A 26,627-nucleotide genomic window follows, 5' to 3' on the forward strand; every position below is an offset into this window, starting at 1 on the left:
TGGTTTTGTCTGTGCGTGTGATGTGAACTATGTAAATTGTGTCATGGCATTATTGTGAAATATTTTTTATTTTCCAGATTTGCTGTTGCATTTACGTGTAAGATAAGGGAAGTTGCAGCAAAACATTGGGTGAGGAATTTATTTCTTTTCTTGAATAAACATTGTAGTATACTCCTACAACTCACCGCTGATATTATCAAGGAAAGAGAGGAATCTGATTGTGTGGAGCAAAGGCAGACTTTTTTTGGTTGTTTACTCTTGAGAAAGTATTTTGGTATACATAAAAAGTTTTATTGACCGTTTACTTCTTTGCCAGGTTATCAATGCCTTCATACTGACATTTCTGTCCTGTGTTCTGGCAGTTCACGGTTCTCATTGGGACTCTCTCTGTACCCATATTATTATAGACCTCAATGCGCATACATACACTAGCATGGCTGCCACGCTTGTTAATAGGGATTTGAACCAACAAAGTTTCTTTATATTGGTGCTGGACCTGGAGGACACAGATAAGAAGTTCTGTTGTGAGAGGGTAGGAGGACAGAAAAACTGAATGCATTTGGTCTGTAAAATGTAAACCCTGATAAAGTACCATATTTTTCGCTTTATAAGACGCATCTAGATTTTAGAGAAGGAAAATAAGAACCCTCAAGCCTAAGCCTTCAGATCTGACCACCATACCAGACCCTCGGGTCACATCCCCATACCAGACCCTCGGGTCACATCCCCATACCAGACCCTCGGGTCACATCCCCATACCAGACCCTCGGGTCACATCCCCATACCAGACCCTCGGGTCACATCCCCACACCAGACCCTCGGGTCACATCCCCATACCAGACCCTCGGGTCACATCCCCACACCAGACACCAGATGTCTCCTTCATACTCACTGGTGTTCGCTTCATAAGATGCACTGTCACTTTTACCTAACTTTTAGGAGAAAAAAAGAGCGTCATATACACTCACCTAAAGAATTATTAGGAACATCTGTTCTATTTCTCATTAATGCAATTATCTAGTCAACCAATCACATGGCAGTTTCTTCAATGCATTTAGGGGTGTGGTCCGGGTCAAGACAATCTCCTGAACTCCAAACTGAATGTCAGAATGGGAAAGAAAGGTGATTTAAGCAATTTTGAGCGTGGCATGGTTGTTGGTGCCAGACGGGCCGGTCTGAGTATTTCACAATCTGCTCAGTTACTGGGATTTTCACGCACAACCATTTCTAGGGTTTACAAAGAATGGTGTGAAAAGGGAAAAACATCCAGTATGCGGCAGTCCTGTGGGCAAAAATGCCTTGTGGAAGCTAGAGGTCAGAGGAGAATGGGCCGACTGATTCAAGCTGATAGAAGAGCAACGTTGACTGAAATAACCACTCGTTACAACCGAGGTATGCAGCAAAGCATTTGTGAAGCCACAACACGCACAACCTTGAGGCGGATGGGCTACAACAGCAGAAGACCCCACCGGGTGCCACTCATCCCCAATATAAATAGGGAAAAGAGGCTACAATTTGCACGAGCTCACCAAAATTGGACTGTTGAAGACTGGAAAAATGTTGCCTGGTCTGATGAGCCTCGATTTCTGTTGAGACATTCAAATGGTAGAGTCCGAATTTGGTGTAAACAGAATGAGAACATGTATCCATCCTCTGATGGCTACTTCCAGAAGGATAATGCACCATGTCACAAAGCTCAAATCATTTCAAATTGGTTTCTTGAACATGACAATGAGTTCACTGTACTAAAATGGCCCCCACAGTCACCAGATCTCAACCCAATAGAACATCTTTGTGCTTTGTGTGGTGGAACGGGAGCTTCGTGCCCTGGATGTGCATCCCTCAAATCTCCATCAACTGCAAGATGCTATCCTATCAATATGGGCCAACATTTCTAAAGAATGCTATCAGCACCTTGTTGAATCAATGCTACGTAGAATTAAGGCCGTTCTGAAGGCAAAAGGGGGTCCAACACTGTATTAGTATGGTGTTCCTAATAATTCTTTAGGTGAGTGTATATAGCGTAAAATACACTAAATTATCACAATATCTGGTAGTTGTCTTTTATGGTCCATTCAGATGTCCATAGTGTTTTGTGGACTGCAAAACACTGACGCCGCACATCGCCAGCACTTAACAGATCATTCCTATTCTTGTCTGCAGCTGCGGACAAGAATAGGACATGCTCTATTTATTTCGGGGTGCGGACTGGAAATGCGGATGCGGACAGCACACTGTGTGCTGTCCGCATCTTTTCGGTCCCCATAAAAAATGAATGGGTCCGGATCTGTTCCGCAACGTTGCGGAACGGATTCAGACACATTTTACGGACGTCTGAATAGATCCTTAAAGGGGTTGTCCGGGATTGAGGACTTTGTTCCATTAGTACAAGACAGACATACACATAACATACAGTTAGGTCCATAAATATTGGGATATCGACACAATACTAACATTTTTGGCTCTATACACCACCACAATGGATTTGAAATTAAACAAATAAGATGTGCTTTAACTGCAGACTGTCAGCTTTAATTTGAGGGTATTTACATCCAAATCAGGTGAACGGTGTAGGAATTACAACAGTTTGCATCTGCACCTCCCAGTTGTTAAGGGACCAAAAGTAATGGGACAGAATAATAATCATAAATCAAACTTTCACTTTTTAATACTTGATTGCAAATCCTTTGCAGTCAATTACAGCCTGAAGTCTGGAACGCATAGACATCACCAGACGCTGGGTTTCATCCCTGGTGATGCTCTGCCAGGCCTTTATTGCAACTGTCTTCAGTTCCTGCTTGTTCTTGAGGCATTTTACCTTCAGTTTTGGCTTCAGCAAGTGAAATGCATGCTCAATCGTATTCAGGTCAGGGATTGACTTGGCCATTATGTAATGACCGGCGTCACGCACAGGGAGGGAAAAGGGAAAGCCCTGCCCAAGGGAGAGGGAAAGGTGGTGACCCCTGACTCACCTTGTGGCTGGCACCCGAGCGGCGATCACATGCCTAAACCCTGGCTTTCCCTAGAATGAGCCCTAGATAGTGAACGGGCCGGTGGGATCGCTAGTCCGCACCACTGACACTAAGAGGGAAACACCAGGGAGAGGACAGACAATACAGACAAACACATACACCCAGGTGGGCGACCACAGCAGACCACAAAGGTCCAACAGGGATCCGGAGGGTAATGTTCTGGACCAACAACCAGAGAACGCAGCAACACAGCTCCAGAGGGTCAGTATAGAAGTCCAGGCAGGAAGCTCTATATCTGGCAACCAGAGAAGTGTGAGAGGGGAATATAAGGAGGTTGGGAGTGCTGGACAAGGAACAGCTGAGGAGAAGGAGCTACGGATCCCTGAGTGAGCCAAAAAGGGTTGCAAAGCAAACCCAGAAAGCTACCATAAGGAAACAGCCCTATCTTACATAGAGCGCGCAGCCAACCGCTGTGACTTCCTGACCCCGGGTATAACGGAGTCAGGCGTGGGTCTTGACACCCTCGTGACACATTGCATAACATTCCACTTCTTTCCCTTAAAAAACTCTTTTGGTTGCTTTTGCAGTATGCTTTAGGTCATTGTCCATCTGCACTGTGAAGTGCCGTCCAATGAGTTCTGAAGCCTTTGGCTGAATATGAGCAGATAATATTGCCCGAAACACTTCAGAATTCATCCTGCAGCTTTTGTCAGCAGTCACATCATCAATAAATACAAGAGAACCAGTTCCATTGGCAGCCATACATGCCCACGCCATGACACTACCACCACCATGCTTCACTGATGTGGTGGTATGCTTAGGATCATGAGCAGTTCTTTTCCTTCTCCATACTCTTCTCTTCCCATTATTCTGGTACAAGTTGATCTTGGTCTCATCTGTCCATAGGATGTTGTTCCAGAAATGTGAAGGCTTTTTTAGATGTCGTTTGGCAAACTCTAATCTGGCCTTCCTGTTTTTGAGGCTCACCAATGGTTTACATCTTGTGGTGAACCCTCTGTATTCACTCTGGTGAAGCCTTCTCTTGATTGTTGATTTTGACACACATACACCTACCTCCTGGAGAGAGTTCTTGATCTGGCCAATTGTTGTGAAGGGTGTTTTCTTCACCAGGGAAAGAATTCTTCGGTCATCCACCACAGTTGTTTTCCGTGGTCTTCCGGGTCTTTTGGTGTTGCTGAGCTCACCGGTGCGTTCCTTCTTTTTAAGAATGTTCAAAACAGTTGTTTTGGCCACGCCTTATGTTTTTGCTATCTCTCTGATGGGTTTGTTTTGTTTTTTCAGCCTAATGATGGCTTGCTTCACTGATAGTGATACCTCTTTGGATCTCAGCAACAGATTCCAAATGCAAATAGCACACTTGAAATGAACTCTGGACCCTTTATCTGCTCATTGTAATTGGGATAATGAGGGAATAACACACACCTGGCCATGGAACAGCTGAGAAGCCAATTGTCCCATTACTTTTGGTTCCTTAACAAGTGGGAGGCACATATGCAAACTGTTGTAATTCCTACACCGTTCACCTGATTTGGATGTAAATACCCTCAAATTAAAGCTGACAGTCTGCAGTTAAAGCACATCTTGTTTGTTTCATTTCAAATCCATTGTGGTGGTGTATAGAGCCAAAAATGTTAGAATTGTGTCAATGTCCCAATATTTATGGACCTGACTGTACATCTATGTCCTATCTTTTCCACATGTTTCTGAAGCCCGGTTTTCTTATAGGAAATTCTTCGCCGGAAGTGTTGTTTTCTTAGACTTTGTCCCTTGCAGGAGTGCTGAAGCTTCTTCTTCCGGCTGCTCAGGGAGCCCGGTGATATCACTGGCACTGATGCGCTCTAGGCAGTAAAACAGCTAGGGCAGCGCTTAAGCCCGCACATCAGAGACGGTGACGTCACCGAACACACTGCCGGGGGCGGAAGCCTTCTCACGGCAGTGTGCTACTGAAAACAAAAGAGCCTTTGCCCTGCGCGATTTAGCGGAGCGCAAAGGAGAGCATCGGAGCATGAACTTCTCCGATGCTCAAGTCAGGGGGGCTGCCTGGGGGAAAATAGAGCTTTGTCCGGCTTCAGCTCTGAATCTGGACAGCCCCTTTAAGGTGAGTTTATGTTTGCTATGCCTATATAGAGCAGGAGGAGCTGAGCAGATTGGTGTACAGTTTTATGGGGAATGATTCAGTATAACTTGTATTTCATTCATTCCAATCTCTGCTCATTCTAAACTAAGAACTCATGCTTGTGGTCCTAATTGGTGATCAACAGCTATCTTAGTGTGCAGGCTGATACAGGGAAGACTTGTTGTTAATATGTTCTTTTCGCATCCATAGACTTGTATGGGTCCACGGAACGTTTTCTGCGGACAAGTATAGGACATTGAAGTTTATTTTTGTGGAGCCGCGGTACGGAATAACGGATGCGGACAGCACACGGTGTACTGTCCGCATCTTTTGAGGGCCCATAGAAATGAATGGATCCGCAGACCTTCCGCAAAATTGCGGAACGGGTGCGGAGCCGTACATTCGGTTGTGTGAATGGGCCCTTAAGAGTAGGAAGAGTAAAAATTTTAAATGAATAAAATACATGTCATAATCAATCTTTTCCTATAAAAAAATCTGCTCAGCTCCTCCTGATCTATAGCACACGTGTCTTCAGATGGGAGCCTATGAGTGACAGATGTGGTTGTGTGCGTATACAGTGGGTGTTTGGGCCCAACATTCATTGAGGGAATAGCATTGCACACTTTTGAAGTTAGACTGGGTTATTTTTATTTTTAAAAAATCCTTAGAAACTTGTTTTTTGATTACCAAAGTTCTGGTTAAAATTGAAACGGTCCAGGTAAGATCCTCCCCGTGTCCTGATTTAGGTGTATGCGTCTTTTACTGCTGTTTGTGATACTTTTCTCTATATGAGAATGTTTTCCTTGTGAAAGCAAAGCAGGAGCGTTTTATGGGCAGCGGTGTGCCCGTCTGCTGCACATTTATCCTCGGAGATGGAGAGAAAAGTTGTCGGTGAGCGCAGAGCTTACTGAAGTATGACTTATGTTCTGTTTTCTGTAGTAAAAACTTTCCTTTTTCATTATTTCTTAGCCCCAAGCATTATCTAAGATACACATCCAGCCTCAAGGTAAGATTTTCCAGCGATATTAAATGTACAGAACGACACGGATGTTTTACTGGCTCTGACATTACAATAGCATCTTGCGAGGCAGGGAAGTTCTGGTAATGTAGTCTGTATGTGCTCGTAAAATGTTCACCAATTGCACAACACCAATTATCAAAATTAGCTTTTTATGATGCGTCTGTTATTGAAATGTGAGGCAGCGTGAAATGGTTCAGACTTTGTTTCCCCGAAGCAAGGACTGATGTCTTCAAACATGTTTTGGGGCTAAAATATCACAAATGTAATCATCAGTAATATACACTGAAAATACGAGGGGTGAAAACTCCCTATAGGCCACGGTGGAAGTAAACCTGCAATTAGATGCCATTAATCATTGAAATATGTTATTTATTAGTATTTGATTTATTGCACATTAGAAAAGGAAATTTGAAATTTAGCTCCTTGTCTCCTTCTCAGGAGTTCCCTCTATGGACAAGCAGCGGGCAGAAATGCCATTTTGCAGGTGTAACCTTCAGTAGAGAGAGTATAGTGTAATGGTTAAAGATAAAAAGGGGATGACACATAGTGAGCCTGAAAAGATATTAGGGCTTTTCTATGAGTTTTATGCTAGACTGTATAGTACACAGGAGAAAATGGAGGAGGAAAGAATATTAAGCTCTTTACAGGGTATTGATCCACCAAGACTTGATAGATATCAAGCAGATCAGTTGGACCAACCAATAACATTAGGTGAGATAATGGCAGCTATAAATGGAATGCCCATGGGAAAAGCGGCAGGCCCAGATGGGTTACTGATTGAATTATATAAAAGAGATACAGAAGAATGGGCAAAGAGATTGTTAGGAAAATATAAATATGTGCAAGGGCAGGGTAGGCAGCAGGGTAGGCGGCCTACATATGTGGAGGAGGCAACTATAGTCTTAATATATCGTCCTATTTCGTTGTTAAATAATGAAGTAAAGATCTTGGCAAGGATCCTAGCAAAGAGACTTACCGGTAACGGCTTGATTTCCACCCTAATTCATGAGGATCAGGGCGGCTTTATACCACACAGATCCTCAGTGAACAACATTCAGCAGGTTTTTGCAAATATCCAGTGGCCCGGGGGTCTCAACTGATCCATACTGTTATTAGATGCCGCAAAGGTGCTTGACAGTGTGGAGTGGGGTTCCTCTGGGCATTACTGGATAGATTTGGTTTTGGACCAGGGTTCATCGGTTGGGTTAGAACTCTTTACAGACACCCCAGAGCGAAGGTATTGGTAAATGGGTTGGTATTTTCTTATTTTAACTTAGAAAGAGGGGTGAAACAGGGAGGACCTCTCTCCCGCTTACTCCTTGCTCTAGTCATCGAACCATTAGCAATCAGGTTTCACGGAGGTCCATATGTGGTGGGCTTTGGAGAGAGAGGACCAAAGCTCATTATATGCGGATGACGTTTTGGTCTTTTTAGGACAAACCAGTGAATGCTATAAAATATGTGACGAGGGTTATTGAGGAATATGGGAGTTATTCCAGTATAGGAATTAACTGGAATAAATCTATATTGTCACCATTAGAGTCAAGTGTGGAGATGGCTAACTCAAAATTGCAAGTATTGGATCCTCTGGCGAGTTTTAGGTATTTGGGGATGGTTGTCTCTTCAGATTTATAGAAGGTTTGTTGATCTACAGCCATTATTGAGAAGGATTAAGGTTAAAGAGGACCTTTCACTTGTATAAACTATGTGAACTGAGTATGCTGCCATATAAAGCGGCGCCCGGGGATCTCACTGCACTTACTATTATCCCCGGGTGACGCTCCGTTCTCCCGTTATGCCCTCCGGTACCTTTGCTCCTTAAGTTATAGTAGGCGGTGTCTTCCCTTGTCCTGTGGGCGTCTCCTTCTCCTAGGCTGCAGTGCTGGCCAATCGCAGCACACAGCTCACAGCCTGGGAGGTTTTTTTCTCCCAGGCTGTGAGCTGCGCGCTGCGATTGGCCAGCACTGCAACCTAAGAGAAGGAGACGCCCACAGGACAAGGGAAGACCCGCCTACTATAACTTAAGGATCAAAGGTACCGGAGCCTATAACGGGAGAACGGAGCGGCGCCTGGGGATAATGGTAAGTGCAGTGAGATCCCCGGGCGCCGCTCTATATGGCAGCATACTCAGTTCACATAGTTTATACAAGTGAAAGGTCCTCTTTAAGGTTGGTATATGGAATAAATTACAGTTAAATAAAGCGGACAAAACGGGCTTGATAAAGATGGTAATTCTTCCACAATTAATGTCTATCTCCAACTCTCCTGTGTATTTGGATAATGTGCTATTTAAAACCATAGAAAATATGTTTAAAAAATTAATATGGGCTGGAAGAAGAGTGAGAAAGAAGTTGTCCTACTTGACTTCCATATGATAGAGGAGGATTGGAGATTCCTGGCATCTATTATTGCAAGACTAATGAAATCTGAACAGTTTGATTTTTTTATTTTATTTTTATGTTAAAGAGTGAGGGACCTATGCCAAATATATATGCTTTCTAGAGTCATCTCGGATGGATAGGATTTGGATGGGGTCTATACCTATTGTGAGAATGGTAGTTAGGGCATGAAAAAAACTTGGGGAGATCTTGGGAGTAGCGGGCTCACTATGTGTCACCACTTTATGGTTTAATGGTAAATTGGGACATATAATTGATGTAGATATGGCTAAATACTGGATTCTGAGAGGCACGTGGTATATTTCACAATTTTTACAAGATGGTAATTTAAAATCAAAGGAAATATTATTAGGTCAGACCAGTAATAAAATAGGAGAGGTGTTTAGATACTCAGTTACAGACACTAATTAAGGATATTAAAATAAGATCTACTTGACAGTTGAGAATCACAAGTTGATAAACTTTATTTTTGGGTGGAGAGGTAGGCATAAATATCACTATCATATACTGAATGAAGGTTTAGAGCACACTAGTAAGGCTACTTTCACACTTGCGTTTGGGGTTCCACTTGTGAGATCCGTTTGAGGGCTCTCACAAGCGGCCCCGAACGGATCCGTTCATCCCCAATGCATTCTGAATGGATAAGGATCCGTTCAGAATGCATCAGTTTGGTTCCGTTCCGCCTCCATTCCGCTCTGGAGGCGGACACCAAAACGCAGCTTGCAGCGTTTTGGTGTCCGCCTGGCCGTGAGGAGCCAAACGGATCCGTCCTGACTTACAATGGAAGTCAATGTGGACGGATCCGTTTGACGTTGACACAATATGGTGCAATTGCAAACGGATCCGTCCCCCATTGACTTTCAATGTAAAGTCAGGAGTCCCTATTAACATACCATCAAATCTCAGTTTTCTCCAATCCGATGGTATATTTTAACTTGAAGCGTCCCCATCACCATGGGAACGCCTCTGTTAGAATATACCATCGGATTTGAGTTAGATCGTGAAAACTCAGATCCGACAGTATATTCTAACACAGAGGCGTTCCCATAGTGATGGGGACGCTTCAAGTTAGAATATACTAAGAACTGTGTACATAATTGCCCCCTGCTGCCTGGGAGCACCCGATCTCTTACAGGGGGCTGTGATCCGCACAATTAACCCCTCAGGTGCCTCACCTGAGGGGTTAATTGTGCGTATCATAGCCCCCTGTAAGAGATCAGGTGCTGCCAGGCAGCACGGGCCAGACCCCCCTCCCTCCCCAGTTTTAAATTTATCGTTGGGCAGTGCGGCCCCCCTCCCTCCCCAGTATTAAATTCATTGGTGACCAGTGCGGCCCCCCTCCCTCCCTCCCCAGTATTAAATTCATTTGCTCCCCTCTCCCCCCCCCATCATTGGTGGCAGCGGAGAGTTCCGATCAGAGTCCCAGTTAGTTTAATCGCTGGGGCTCCGATCGGTTACCATGGCAGCCAGGACGCTACTGCAGTCCTGGCTGCCATGATTACTTAGCAATTTTAGAAGCATTATACTTACCTGCGCTGTCTGTGGCTGGCCAGTCGCTCCTCCTACTGGTAAGTGACAGGTCTGTGCTATAAGCAATGCGCCGCACAGACCTTTCACTTACCAGTAAGAGGAGCGACCGGCCGGCCACAGACAGTGCAGGTAAGTATAATGCTTCTAAAATTGCTAAGTAACCATGGCAGCCAGGACTGCAGTAGCGTCCTGGCTGCCATGGTAACCGATCGGAGCCCCAGCGATTAAACTGGGACTCCGATCGGAACTCTAAGCTGCCACCAATGATGGGGGGGTGAGAGGGGAGGCCGCACTGGCCACCAATGAATTTAATACTGGGGAGACGAGGGGGGGGGGCGCACTGGCCACCAATGCCTTTAATACTGGGGAGGGGGGGCCGCACTGGCCACCAATGCCTTTAATACTGGGGAGGGGGGGGCCGCACTGGCCACCAATGCTTTAATACTGGGGAGGGAGGGGGATCAGCAGGGGGCAGTTATGTACACAGTTCTTAGTATATTCTAACTTGAAGCGTCCCCATCACCATGGGAACGCCTCTGTGTTAGAATATACTGTCAGATCCGAAAAAGCTGTTATGCAGACGGATCCGTTCTGAACGGATGCAAACGTTTGCATTATAGGTGCAGATCCGTCTGTGCAGATACCAGATGGATTCGCACCTAACGCAAGTGTGAAAGTAGCCTTAGATGAAGTGGGAAAGGGATATAGGCCCAATGACCAGAGAGCAATGGTACGGACTTTGTAATTACTCGGAATCCATCATATAGAGTAACCCAATTTATGCTGCTCCATCGATTATATCTCACACCTAGATGGTTGCATAAATTGAATACTAATATACCTATGGTCTGGAATATTAAAAGCAGATATTACCCATATGTGGTGGAGTTGCTCAAAGATCTCACCATTCGGGGATAATTTAACTGAGATTATAGAAGATTTATATCCGTGTAAATAAGGCTACTTTCACATCAGCGTTTTCAATTCCACTATTGAGATCCGTCATAAGATCTCAATAGCGGATGAAAACGCTTCTGTTTTGTCCCCATTCATTGTCAATAGGGGCAAAATTGAACTGAAAGAAACGGAATGCACCAGAATGCATTCCGTTCCGTTTGGTTGCACTCCCATCGCGGACAGAATAACGCTGCAAGCAGCGTTTTTCTGTCCGCGATGTAGTGCTGAGCAAGACGGATCCGTCCTGACACAGTGTAAGTCAATGGGGACGGATCCGTTTTCTCTGACACAATAGACAATGTGCCTCTGACACAATAGTCATGGCTATACAAGAGCTAATACAACCGGATTTGGAAGCCTATTTGCACATCCATGACGAATCCGCAAAAAAAAACTCTAGTGTGAAAGTAGCCTTAGAAAAATGTATTATGTATATTAGGAGATATACGACAAAAGGTTGAAGGGATAACAGCACAAATGATATATAAATGTTTTTTCTATGCCCACTTGCTTATGGCAAGAAGATGAATGCGCCCTGAGATTCCAACTATTCAGGAATGGATATCCGTTATGAATATGAATAGATCTATGGAGAAGTGGTGGTATAATAGACACAATAAAATGCAGAAACATCAGGTATAATGGAAGGCCTGGGAGAATTTTATAATCTCTAAGTATAGAAAGGTTTTGGTGTAAAAAGGGGAGAAGGGGAATAAAAGGGAAAATGATTAAAGGGAACCGGTCACCTCCCAAAACCACCCCAAGCCGCCAGCAGTGTGTTTCTGATGATGCCTTTCTTCCTGAAGGCAGATGCAGCAAAAGTACTGAAAGCGTTGTTTTATCCGTGGCGCTTCTCTAGACATGCTTGACGTCATGGAGGCAGCGGCATCCTTGCTTCAAGTCACGGTAACCACGCCCCCTTCCCTGCCCCTTCGCTGTGATTGACAGCCGGCTCATGCATAAGCGCTGTCAGTATAAAAATATGTCAGTCTTAGGCCTCATGCACACGACCGTATTTTTTTGCGGTCCGCAAAATGGGGTTCCGTTTTTCCGTGATCCGTGACCGTTTTTTCGTCCGTGGGTCTTCCTTGATTTTTGGAGGATCCACGGACATGAAAAAAAAAGTCGTTTTGGTGTCCGCCTGGCCGTGCGGAGCCAAACGGATCCGTCCTGAATTACAATGCAAGTCAATGGGGACGGATCCGTTTGACGTTGACACAATATGGTGCAATTTCAAACGGATCCGTCCCCCATTGACTTTCAATGTAAAGTCAGGAGTTAATATACCATCGGATCGGAGTTTTTTTCCAATCCGATGGTATATTTTAACTTGAAGCGTCCCCATCACCATGGGAACGCCTCTATGTTAGAATATACTGTCTGATTTGAGTTACATCGTGAAACTCAAATCCGACAGTATATTCTAACACAGAGGCGTTCCCATGGTGATGGGGACGCTTCAGGTTAGACTATACTAAAAGAACTGTGTACATGACCGCAGCCCCCCCCCCAGGTCATGTCACTTACCAGTAGGAGGAGCTCCCGGCCGGACCTGTCACTTACCAGTAGGAGGAGCTCCCGACCGGACGCAGACCATCGCAGCTTGCAGGTAAGTATAATGGTTCTACAAATTGCTAAGTAACCATGGCAACCGAGACTGCAGTAGCGTCCTGGTTGCCATGGTTACCGATCGGAGCCCCAGCGATTAAACTGGGACTCCGATCGGTACACTCCGCTGCCACCAATGATAGGGGGGAGATTTTAATTAGGAGGGGGAGGGAGGGGAGAAGGCCCACTGGCCACCAACGAGTTAACTACAGGGCGGGAGTGGGGGCCCACTGGCCACCAACGAGTTAACTACAGGGGAGGGGGGGCCCACTGGCCACCAATGAGTTAACTACCGGGGGGGGGGGGGGGGCGCACTGGCCACCAATGAGTTAACTACAGGGGAGGGAGGTGGGGGCCGGCCACACTGGCCACCAATGTGTTAACTACGGGGGGGGGGGGGGCTGCTGCCTGGCAGCACCTTCCAGGCAGCAGGGGGCAGTCATGTACACAGTTCTGTTAGTATATTCTAACCTGAAGCATCCCCATCACCATGGGAACGCCTCTGTGTTAGAATATACTGTCGGTTCTGAGTTTTCACGAAGTGAAAACTCAGCTTTGAAAAAGCTTTTATGCAGACGGATCTTCGGATCCATCTGTATAAAAACTAACCTACGGATCACGGACACGGATGCCAATCTTGTGTGCATCCGTGTTCTTTCACGGACCCATTGACTTGAATGGGTCCGTGAACCGTTGGCCGTGAAAAAAATAGGACAGGTCATATTTTTTTCACGGCCAGGAAACACGGATCACGGATGCGGCTGCAAAACGGTGCATTTTCCGATTTTTCCACGGACCCATTGAAAGTCAATGGGTCCGCGAAAAAGAAAATGAAAACGGCACAACGGCCACGGGTGCACACAACGGTCGTGTGCATGAGGCCTTAGTCTACTTTCACACTAGCGTTTTGGCTTTCCGTCTGGGAGATCCGTTCAGGGCTCTCACAAGCGGTCCAAAACTGATCAGTTTTGACCTAATGCATTCTGAATGGAAAAGGATCTGCTCAGAATGCATCAGTTCAGTCTCCATTACACTTTGGAGACTGACACCAAAATGTTGCTTGCAGCCAAACGGATCCGTCCTGGCACACAATGTAAGTCAATGGGGACGGATCCGTTTTCACTGGCACAATAGAAAACTGATCCGTCTCCCACTGACTTTCAATGGTGTTAAAGACGGATCCGTCTTGGCTATGTTTAAAGATAATACAAACGGATCCGTTCTGAGCGGATGCAGACGGTTGTATTATCTGAACGGATCTTAAAATTACATCCTGTTTGCTGACCCAATAAAATGCACACATCTGCGGTGTATCCTTCCCATGTGGAAATACCTATAGGGTACAGGCACATGTGACAGGTCCACTGTCTGCTAGAATCAGCAGATTTAATGTTGCAGATTTTTTTTCGGCACCATGTGGATAGGATTGTGAATTAACCTCATGAAAATCCTCATTCTAGTTGGTTTTGGTTTGATTTTATATTTTTGTGCAAAATAAAATTACAGTTCATTAGTCGATGCTCATTAAAGAGGATGACCCACAAAAAATATTCAAAATTTTTTAAACCAGTACCTGCATCTGAATACATATCTAATTGGATGTAATTACAAATTCAGTATAGCCCCTAAGTTATTCAATAAAATCTATTTGTATAGCGCCACCTACTGTTCTTTTTCCCAATTTCTCCGTCCACATGGCCCAATTCATCTTATAATGTACACCAGCTTTCTGGTTTGAAAAAGTCCCTACTTTGTGTTTGTGATTTTTTTTTTTTTTCAGCACCACTTGCCCAAAAATGTTTGGGCAAGTGGTGTTTCTCCGCGTCGATATCGGTATAGGCGTACAGACTTCCAGATCCTGTGCCGAATTTATGACGAGTCGTACACGCAGTCTCTGTAAGTGTGCGTGGTTATCTCCCCACACGTATATGTACCCCATATCACAAGTAGTGCAAAAGACTCCTACACACGCCTACAGGATGATAATGTTAACACTTGAAAAGTATATCCTTTTATAGAAAAAAATTCAAGGGATTGTCCAATAGCAAGACAGAACTAAGTGCAGAGGTGGCCAGAGATATGGAAACAGCTGGCGCCCCACAATTTCCATAACTGCCATAGTAATGCTTGGGAGCTACCCAGGCAATGTAGCACAGCAAGCTGCCATTTTTCTGTAACTCATGTAACTTCTCACAATGGCCACATAATATATAATTATATAGTATAGCTTAAATCATAGATTGCCAAGACTGCAAGCACTGAATATATGAAATAATGCTATAATAATGAATCGGAGGTACTGAGCAAATATACTTTAGTCAGAATCATTTGTGCCCATCTACCATGGCAAGGTGACCTCTTTCAGATGGGACCCTACTCTATAACGACTCCTCTTTTTTTTAGAAAATGTGGTTAAGTTCTAAAAATGAAAACCAGTACAATAACCTTACAAAATGTAACCATTCTTTGCAGTATCTAGTGATGAAAAGACATACACAGACATACCAAAAGCATCTGACAAATGTTCACAAAGTCTATTTTGTGTGTTACTTTAGGAATTCTAACCATGCCAAGTGTATCGTTTGATTTTGAGACCTTTCTTCACAATGCAGGTAAGTAATGACTAGCCTAAGCTGTTTGTCTAGAAAACATTCAACTTTTATAGGATTGCAGAACATTTTATGCATTTGGCAAAAGATTTTGAGTTTATGGTCTAAATCAACTCCATAAACGGCAGCTAGCATTTTTTAAAGTAGTTTTGGAGCATTCAGTTGGGTGCATCCGTATTCCTTTCCTTACAATGCACTTACTTCATCTGCAGTGGCTCCTTTCTCAGAGCTCACAAGGGTCACATGACCTGTGATGTCAGCTTCTCTTCTCTGATGATGTCTCTTACACAAGCCTGGGGAGCAGGTCTGTGTCTGTGCAGGAGAAGTCACTGTGCTGGCCACGCCCCCTGCACTGCCGTCTGCCCTCTCCCTGGATTCTTCAGGAAACTTTAACCCCTTCAGCAGCACTCACTCAGGACTGGAGGGTTTCTTGAGTAGCTGCAGGCAGTGAAGAGACACAGAATCTTCCCTCCTCATCCTGCAGACACAGAGCTGACAGACTGGAGGAGTTCTGCAGAGCATTGCACAAGAACAGGTAGGGGGAAGATCCTGTGTGTATCAGCAGTGTCATTATACAGCTGGGACTTGTAGTTCTACACATACAACATGCTGCCGAGTATCTCAGCAGGCAGACATGTCACTCAGGGCAGCACTGTTATTCACTCCTTTTGCAGAGCAGGAGGAGAGGCATAAATATTCATGAGGAAAAACTCAGATTGTTGTTGTTGCATGTAAACAGAGGCCAGAAGAGCACTAGGGTAATGAAGAAATAGATTTTTGTTTGTGCCTAAAACTTGCTTAGCTTATGTATATATTGCTGACCATCAGATTTACAGTACAATATTTTTTTTCATAACTTGGACAACCCCTTTAACATATAAAATTTGTTGTAATCTGATACAAAATAAGGGCACAGTCACACGACAATATATTTCTGCCCGCACCCATTCCACAATTTTGCAGATCGAGCCGCTTAAGATGCAGACAGCACACCGTGTAATGTCCGCATCTGTATGTCTGTTCTGTGGCTCTGCAAAAAAGATGTCACATGTCCTATTCTTGCCCGTATTTGCAGACACGATTAGACATTTCTATCATGAAAGAGGATGTTCCGTTCTGCAAAATGCAGAAGGCACATGGCCGGTATCCGTGTTTTGCGGATCCGCAAAAACGGATATGGTCGTGTGAATGGGCCCTAACTACTGTATTTTTCAGACTATTAGACACTTCTTTTTTTTATTCCTACAAATGCCATTAGAAGCAGGAGATTCTGAGCTCAGTTACTAACTGAAAGGTCCTGGCAATGCAGTTGTGAGAACACCGCATGTACTGTGCTCTGTGTAGATAATCTGAGATATCTGCTCACTGAACTGTCACATGGTACAAACAGGGAGCACTGTGGCTGGCATTGTTATTGGGCATTGGCTTTTGTACTGTGTCTGTTCCATATCACCCATAGGAAACTTTATTCTCTGTTTTTTATGATTCCAATTATGTGGTGTGTTTTGCGGTCTGGTGCGTCTTATAGTCCAAAAAATATGGTATACACTTCCAACAATTGTCTGTCAACCTTTCTCAGTAGTAGTAGTAATAAGTCAAAATAGTGTTTAAAGGGAATGTGTCATCAGAAAAAGACCTAGGAGCACATTTATTAAGGCGTTTTAGTCACTGATCTTAATAAAGCCCCATAGCTGGCAGGCCTCTCCATAACTTTGGTAACCATTCAGAAAAAGCTAAACGTCGGGTCCGGCAATGTGCCGAAACGACGTTTAGCTTAAGGCCGGATCCAGATCAATGCCTTTCAATGGGCATTAATTCCGGATCCGGCCTTGCGGCAAGTCTTCAGGATTTTTGGCCGTAGCAAAAAGCGCAGCATGCTGCAGTATTTTCTCCGGCCAAAAAACGTTCCGTTCCGGAACTGAAGACATCCTGATGCATTCTGAACAGATTTCACTCCATTCAGAATGCATTAGGATAAAACTGATCAAGATTCTTCCGGCATAGAGCCCCGACGACAGAACTCTATGCCGGAAGAAAAGAACGCAGGTGTGAAAGAGCCCTAAGACAACTTCTGAGCTGTCCTACATTTAGACCATTTTCTATGCCTAAGACAGGCGTAGATAATTATGACTGAGATGGGCCTGCTGGCCCGCCCCTTCTTTGCCCATGCCACGCCCACAATTTTAAACTTGGTGTGAGGGGGGAAAAGTCACAGATAGCGGCACCTAATTTAGGCATATTTCACATTAGTAAATGGACCCCCCCCCCCCATTGTTTAACCTCTTACCGCGGCGGGCGGTTATCAGAACGGGGTGCCGTGTTGGCGATCGCTGCGGATTAACCCCTTCTATGCCGCGGACATAGAAGTTGATGGAGCGCATCGAGTCCTCGCGCTGCTGTGGCAGGGACTCGATGCGTGACAAGGCAGCCCGATGCTGTGCAGAGGCTGCCCAATGCCTTGCATGGCGGCGGGAACTGCCTTCTACTGGTGCCGAGGAGATCCAGCATCAGGCTGGGTCTCCTAATCAACCTGTTAGTGTATGACTCAGTGTTATACACTAACAGGCAATGCATTACAATACAGATGTATTGTAATGCATTGTAGAGGGGATCAGACCCCCAAAAGTTGAAGTCCCAGAGTGCGACATAAATAAAGTAAAAAAAAGTGTTTTCAATAAAAAAAATAAAGTTTCAAGTAAAAAAAATAAATGAAAAAACGCCCCTTTCCCTAAAAACAGTGTAAATTTTTGTCACCTTACATCACTAAAAGTGCAACACTAAGCGATCAAAAAGGCGTATGCCCCCCAAAATAGTACTAATCTAACCGTCACCTCATCAGGCAAAAAATGAGCCCCTACATAGGACATTCGCCCAAAAAATAAAAAAAACTATGGCTCTCTATTGAGACACTAAAACATGATTTTTATTTTGTTTCAAAAATGATAAAAAGTATTAGGTATCGCCGTGTCCATAAAAACTTTCTCTGTAAAATATCACATGACCTAACCCCTCAGGTGAACACCGTAAAAAAATAAAAATAAAACTGTCAAAAAAGCAATTTTTTTTGTCACCTTAGGCTGCGTTCACACGGGCGAGATTTCCGCACGGGTGCAATGCGGTAGGTGAACGTATTGCACCCGCACTGAATCCCGACCCATTCATTTCAATGGGGCTGTTCAGATGAGCGGTGATTTTCACGCATCACTTGTGCGTTGCGTGAAAATCGCAGCTGCTCTATATTCAGCGTTTTTCACGCAACACAGACCCCATAGAAGTGAATGGAGTTGCGTGAAAATCGCAAGCATCCGCAAGCAAGTGCGGATGCGGTGCGATTTTCACGCATGGTTGCTAGGTGACAGTCTATTCACTGTATTATTTTCCCTTATAACATGGTTATAAGGGAAAATAATAGCATTCTGAAAACAGAATGCTTAGTAGGTGATCAATTGAGGGTTAAAAAAAATAATATAATTAACTCACCTTCTCCTCTTGATCGCGTAGTTACCGGTCTCTTCTTTACTTCTTTAATGATGAGCTATGGGCTAAAGGACCTGTGGTGACGTCAGATCACATGGTCCATCACGGTGGTGATGGACCATGTGATTGGAGCATGTGATCTGACGTCACCACAGGTCCTAGCCGGTAGTTCATCATTAAAGAAGTAAAGAAGAGACTGGGAACTACGTGATCAAGAGGAGAAGGGGAGTTAATTTTTTTTTTTTAACCCTCAATTGATCACCTACTAAACATTCTGTATTCAGAATGCTATTATTTTCCCTTATAACCATGTTATAAGGGAAAATAATAACATCTACACAACACCGAACCCAAACCTGAATTTCTGTGAAGAAGTTCGGGTCTGGGTACCACAGTCGGTTTTTTATCACGCGCGTGCAAAACACATTGCACCCACGCGATAAAAACTGAACATCGGAACGCAATCGCAGTCAAAACTGACTGCAATTGCGTTCCTACTCGTGAGGGTTTGCCGCAATACACCGGGACGCATCCGGACCTAATCCGGACACGCTCGTGTGAACCCAGCCTTACATCACAAAAAGTGTAATACCAAGCGAACAAAAAGTCATATGCACCCTAAAATACTACCACTCAAACCATCATCTCATACCGAAAAAAATTAGCCCCTACATAAGACAGTCGCCCAAAAAGTAAAAATAAACTATGGTTTTCAGAATATGGAGACACAATTTTATTTATTTATTATTATATAAAACTGAAACATATTTGGTATTGTCGCGTCAGTAACAATGGTTTATATTATGTAAGCCCCACAAAGTAACTTCAGACCTGAACTGGTCCTTAAAAAGTGGGTTTTGGAAATTTTTGAAAAAATTTCAAGATTTGCTTCTAAACTTCTAAGACTTGTAACATCCCTAAAAAATAAAATGGCATTCCCAAAATGATCCAAACATGAAGTAGACATATGGGGAATGTAAATTAATAACTATTTTTGCAGGTATTACTATGTATTATAGAAGTAGAGAAATTTTTGGTAAATTTGAAGTACAATATGTGATGAAAAAACAAACTCAGAATGTCCAGGATAAGTCAAAGCGTTTTAAAGTTATTCACACATAAAGTGACACTGGTCAGATTTGCAAAAAATGGCCTGGTCCTTAACCCCTTAAGGACACAGCCTTTTTACACCTTAGGACCAGGCCATTTTTTGAAAATCTGACCAGAGTCCCTTTAAGTGCTGATAACTTTAAAACGCTTTGACTTATCCAGGCCGTTCTGAGATTGTTTTTTCGTCACATATTGTACTTCATGACACTAGTAAAATGGAGTAAAAAAAATAATTTTTTTTGCACCAAAAAATACCTAATTTAACAAAAATTTGGAAAAATTAGCAAATTTCAAAGTTTCAGTTTCTCTACTTCTGTAATACATAGTAATACCCCCAAAAATTGTGATGACTTTACATTCCCCATATGTCTACTTCATGTTTGAATTGTTTTGGGAATGATATTTTATTTTTTGGGGATGTTATAAGGCTTAGAAGTTTAGAAGCAAATTTTGAAATTTTTCAGAAATTTACAAAAACTCAATTTTTAGGGACCAGTTCAGGTCTCAAGTCACTTTGCGAGGCTTACATTATAGAAACCACCCAAAAATGACCCCATCTAAGAAACTACACCCCTCAAGGTATTCAAAACTGATTTTGCATATGTTGTTAACCCTTTAGGTGTTGCACAAGAGTTATTGGCAAATGGGGAGGAAATTTGAGAATTTCATTTTTTTGTCTAATTTTTCATTTTAACCCATTTTTTCCACTAACAAACCAAGGGTTAACAGCCAAACAAGACTGTATCTTTATTGCCCTGACTCTGCCGTTTACAGAAACACCCAATATGTGGCCGTAAACTACTGTACGGCCACACAGCGGGGCGTAGAGGGAAAGGTGTGCCGTATGGTTTTTGGAAGCCAGATTTTTATGGACTGGTTTATTTACACCATGTCCCATTTGAAGCCCCCTGATGCACCCCTAGAGGAGAAACTCCCTAAAAGTGACCCCATTTAAGAAACTACACCCCTCAAGGTATTCAAAACTGATTTTACAAACTTTGTTAACCCTTTAGGTGTTGCACAAGATTTAATGGAAAATAGAGATACAATTTCAAAATTTCACTTTTTTGGCAGATTTTCCATTTTAATATTTTTTTTCCAGTTACAAAGCAAGGGTTAACAGCCAAACAAAACTCATTATTTATGGCCCTAATTCTGTAGTTTACAGAAACACCCCATATGTGGTCGTAAACTGCTGTACGGGCACACGGCAGGGCGCAGAAGGAAAGGAATGCCATACGGTTTTTGGAAGGCAGGTTTTGCTGGACTGTTTTTTTTTACACCATGTCCCATTTGAAGCCCCCCTGATGCACCCCTAGAGTAGAAACTCCAAAAAAGTGACCCCATTTTAGAAACTACGGGATAGGGTGGCAGTTTTGTTGGTACTAGTTTAGGGTACATATGATTTTTGGTTGCTCTATATTACACTTTTTGTGCGGCAAGGTAACAAGAAATAGCTTTTTTGGCACCGTTTTTTTTTTTGTTATTCACAACATTCATCTGACAGGTTAGATCATGTGGTAATTTTATAGAGCAGGTTGTCACGGACGCGGCGATACCTAATATGTATACAATTTTTTTTATTTATGTAAGTTTTACACAATGATTTCATTTTTAAAACCAAAAAAATGTTTTAGTGTCTCCATAGTCTAAGAGCCATAGTTTTTTCAGTTTTTGGGCGATTATCTTAAGTAGGGTCTCATTTTTTGCGGGATGAGATGACGGTTTGATTGGCATCTATTTTGGGGTGCATATGACTTTTTGATTGCTTGCTATTACACTTTTTGTGACGTAAGATGACAAAAAATGGCTTTTTTTACACCGTTTTTATTTTTATTTTTTTACGGTGGTCATCTGAGGGGTTAGATCATGTGATATTTTTATAGAGCCGGGCGATACGGACGCGGCGATACCTAATATGTATACTTTTTTTTTATTTATGTAAGTTTTACACAATGATTTCATTTTTGAAACAAAAAAAATGATGTTTTAGTGTCTCCATAGTCTAAGAGCCATAGTATTTTCAGTTTTTGGGCGATTATCTTGGGTAGGGTATGATTTTTGCGGGATGAGATGACGGTTTGATTGTTACAATTTTGGCGTACATGCGACTTTTTTGATCACTTTTATTACCTTTTTTGGGAAGTAAGGTGGGCAAAATTTCAATTTCATCATAGTTTTTTATTTTTTATTTTTATGGTGTTCACCGTTCGGGTAAAGTAACATGACCGTTTTATAGATCAGGTCGTTACGGACGCGGCGATACCAAACATGTGTAGGGAATTTTATTTTTTTCATTTTTTATCAGTGATAAATGTGTTTTTTGATTTTTACTTTTTTTTCACTTTTATTCACTTTTTTTTGACCCAGACCCACTTGGTTCTTGAAGATCCAGTGGGTCTGATGTCTGTATAATACAGTACAGAACAATATATATTGTACTGCACTGTATTTTACTTACACTGAACAGATCTATGCCTTTCAGCACAGATCTGTTCAGCACCATGGACAGCAGGACGCCTGAGAGGCGTCCTGTTGCCATGGGAACCTTCCCCGTCTGCTCAGAACTTCGCAGACGGGGAAGGGTAAGGAGGGGATCTCTCGGGGGGCTGTCTGGGGGCTCTCTCCCTCTCCATCGGGGGGCTGCAAAGGCACAACAGCCCCCCGATGGGAGAGGGAGGGAGCTCCCTGCGCTGTTAACCTTTTACATACAGCGGTCCGTACGGACCGCTGTATGGAAAGGGTTAAACGGCTGACATCGCATCGCAGATGTCAGCCGTTTATACCAGGGTGCCAGCAATGTGCTGGCACCCTGGTATCCCCACTGAACACCAATGAATTTTCAAGGGGAGGCGGGCGGGGGATCGCGATCCCGCCTGCCACACCGCCCGCCTCCCGCACCGCCCACACCGCCCGCAACCCTCCCCCTGCACCTCCCGCCACCATAAAAATCATTCGGGGGTGCAGGGGGGGGTGAATAAAACTTTTTTTAGGCACAGCAAGTTTCTGATCCCCGCGGTCCACCAGAAACTGCAGAAATCGCAGCAAACCGCAGGTCTGAATTGACCTGCGGTTTGCCGCGATCGCCGACATGGGGGGGTCACGGGACCCCCCCGCGCATTTAGCCTAGGTGCCTGCTCAATGATTTGAGCAGGCACCGGGTTCCGATCACTGCCGGCCGGGCGGCAGTGATCGGAACAACACATGACGTACCGGTACGTCATGTGTCCTTAAGTACCAGGACATCATGACGTACCGGTACGTCATGTGTCCTTAAGAGGTTAAGGGGTTAAATCACGTTTTTATTTTTAACATATTTTGAAAGAACTTCTGTGTTTTTTTTTTTTTTTTTTTTTTTTCATTCCATTTCCATCTATATTCAAACAAAAACCTTACAATCCTGCAGTTTTCACACTGGCCACTAAGCCTAATAATAGGCACCACTTCTTGCTCTGTACCGATCAGCAAATAAAAACATTAGATAAAAATGATATGTGTCACTTTCTGGTTTTAACTGGCAGATAACATTTTTGGTGACACATTTCCTTTAAAAAAGATATAATAAGAAAATGTGAAAAATTAACATACAGGGCAACATTAGTGGTGAATGGGGCTTTTTGAGGGCACCTCATGGGTATATAAGGCTTCACACTCGCGTTTTGTTCTGATGCACAGATGGATCCATTCAGATAATACAACCGTCTGCATACCGTTCAGAATGGATCCGTTTGTATGATCTTTAACATAGCCAAGACGGATCCGTCTTGAACACCATTGAAAGTCAATGAGGGACGGATCCGTTTTCTGTTGTGCCTGATTGTGTCAGTGAAAACGGATCCGTCCTGACACACAATGTAAGTCAATGGGGACTTTTGGCTCAGTTTCATCAGATGGACACCAAAACACTGCAAGCAGCAGAGTGGAACGGAGGCAAACTGATGCATTCTGAGCGGATCCTTTTCCATTCAGAATGCATTAGATTGCAAACTGATCAGTTTTGGACCACTTGTGAGAGCCCTGAACAGATCTCACAAACAGAAAGCCAAAACGCCAGTGTGAAAGTAGACTTGGGGTCCATTCACACATCCGTATGTGTCTCGCGGTATGCAAAACACGGACACCGGCAATGTGCGTTCTGCATTTTGCGGACCGCACATCGCCGACACTAATAGAATATGCCTATTCTTGTCCGCAATTGCGGACAAGAATAGGACATGTTCTATTTTTTGGGGGAACGGAAATGCGGACCCGGAAGTGCGGATCCGCATTTCCGGATCCGGGCAGCACATCGTTCGGCACCATAGAAATGAATGGGTCCGCAATTCCGTTCCACAAAATGCGGCGCAGAATTGCAGACATGTGAATGGACCCTTATACTGACATAGAAGAGCCAGCCATGCAGAGAATAGAAAGCCTTCCTTCACAGTGGGGAAACCTTTTGTCTTCAGATTAATTCTGTAAACTTCAAGTCTGCCAAAACACCAGCTTTCTAAAATGAATGAAGATGTTAAGTCTATTGGATTTAGCGTCTCGCGGTCTGTCACGCTAGTTTTCCAACGGTGTATAAAAAATGAGGCGGCTCCAGAAAACAGGCTCATCACATTGGTAAGTTCATGTCATCATTCAGGACCGGTGTCCTACTTTACATCTGTGACATCCCCTATGATATTACCGCGTTCTGTAGGTATTGTGAGACCCATCCAGGCAGAAGATATCAGCCCTGTGGCTGGCTTGGATTATCATTCTCTTTTCTTGTGAGGACACGGAACTTGGATCGGTTACAGTAAAGACACATTTGAATTAATGCCTCTTTGGCATCTGTCACCTCGGCTTTTGAAGAGGATTTATATGAGAAGAAAAGCGGATAGGCGCCTTACATGTGCGTTGTCTGGGGGAATTACTGGAAGAAGAAGCTGAGATCTCTTCTCTTAGTATTCTTTACAGTTTTTTTTTTGTCCTATAAACTTGATAAGGTTGTGTCCTCTCTAGTGGAGGCTCTGTTACTGATTTAGGACGAACAGCGCTGTATGAAATCAAATTCCTTTGGTCGGTTATGTTATAGTCTGGAAATGCTTACTGGTTTGGGTCCAGTTTAGTTTGAAAGTCCATAGCGCCAAGTCTTTTGATAATTGACATTTTTAGTAGGGTTTTATGGGACTGTCAGCTGGCGGTGGATCCGAGTAGTGCCAGCCTCTACATAACTTTGGCAGATCTACCGCCGCATCTAAATGTAAGACTGCTTCCTTGCTGTCTTACATTTAGACCATTTTATATGCCTAAACAAGGCTTAGGAAATGGTAGATGAGACGGCCCTGCCAGGCCTCTCACTTTTTTTTTAGACTTAACATGAGCGCCACAGTCTGCACCGGAAATACACCTAATATAGGCGTATTTCTGGTTAGTAAATGACTCCCTAAATACCTATATTCCTGTGAAACAGCACCACTACCATCCTGTTAATGCAGGTTAGCCCCATTTGCCTGCCCACCATTTACCAATAGACCCCAAAGGAGATCTGTCAGAGAGCATTTTAAAATGACAAAGGTTGAGGACAAATGATTAGATCACTTTATTAGGGCTCATGCACACGACCGTATGCCCTCCGAGACATACGGTCCGTGAGTGGGCCATATGTCCCGGAGCAGCATACATCGTGCACACTGGAGCACACAGCCTCATAGGTTACTATGATACTGTGCGCATCGGGCCGCCCACGGGACTATTGTCTGGCACTCATATGATCTCATATGAGTGCAGGACAGTAGTCCCGCAGGCGGCCCGATGCGCACAGTATCACAGTAACCTATGATGCTGTGCGCACATATGGCCCACTCACGGACCGTATGTCTCGGAGGGCATACGGTCGTGTGCATGAGCCCTTGAAGGCATATCACTAGTTTGGGGTTTCACTGCCAGAACTCGGCACATGGTTATTCCTATTCCTATATCCGCTGAATAAAACCCCTAAGCATGGCAACATTTGTCGGACCACTTCTTGTTGAAGAAAAGTTGAATGACGTTTTTTGCAATGATAGTCAATGGGGTCGCAATGCGACATGCTGCGACTACAACATCACTGTCTCAGTTGCATTACGACACCATTGACTCTTATTACAAAAAATATCTTGCGAGTTGTCTGAGAAGAGTGTCGCCGTGTGGGGAAACTCCTTTAACATTTCACTGCAATAGGCAAGATGGTAAAAATTGATTAATGGAGAGTTCACACTGGGTAGGTAAAATGAGAGCAGGTGAATTGGGGGGTTAATGGGTTGCATAAGGCCTTGTTCACATTTCCGTTTTATTTTTTTATTTTCCGCATTTTCCATGAACAGAACACATACCAATTGATTTAAATGTGTCTGTTCACACATCGGATATTGATGACCTATTCTATCCCTTTAAGTGGTTCCCGTGAATCTGCATTATAATCATTGCATCCCTAGCCTGGAAAAGAGTCACAGTTAGGTCTCTTGCACACGAACGTTGAAATGCACTGGCAACGTCTGTGCAGCGGCCAAGACGAATCGAGACCCATTCAACTCGAATGGGTCCGTGATCCGTCCACACCGCAAAAAAAATAGAACAAGTTCTATATATATATATATTTTTTTGCAGTGCGGAGACAGGGACAGAAACACATGGGTGTTCCGATCCGTGCTTCCGTTCCGCATCTCCGTGATTGCGGACACATTCAAGTGAATGTGTCCGCTTCCGTGATTTAGGAGCCACTTCTCTCTCCACACTCACCTGCCGATGACTGCTAGGTGTTTTCTAGGGATAAAGCTAAGGAGAGAACTGTCAATCATC

General features: G+C 43.8%; 1 protein-coding gene across 1 annotated transcript in view; it reads left to right on the top strand.

Moving 5' to 3' along the window:
• The window catches only part of GLT1D1 (glycosyltransferase 1 domain containing 1), a 142,191-nt gene that overhangs the window by 40,081 nt on the left and 75,483 nt on the right, over nucleotides 1-26,627 (top strand). Inside the window, exons 4-6 of the mRNA XM_040416238.1 lie at nucleotides 78-129; nucleotides 6,079-6,115; nucleotides 15,180-15,236. Coding sequence (XP_040272172.1) covers nucleotides 78-129; nucleotides 6,079-6,115; nucleotides 15,180-15,236 — 146 coding nt within the window. The remainder of the gene's footprint in view (nucleotides 1-77; nucleotides 130-6,078; nucleotides 6,116-15,179; nucleotides 15,237-26,627) is intronic.

Source organism: Bufo bufo, chromosome 2 (assembly GCF_905171765.1).
Source record: "Bufo bufo chromosome 2, aBufBuf1.1, whole genome shotgun sequence".
Lineage (NCBI taxonomy): Eukaryota > Metazoa > Chordata > Amphibia > Anura > Bufonidae > Bufo > Bufo bufo.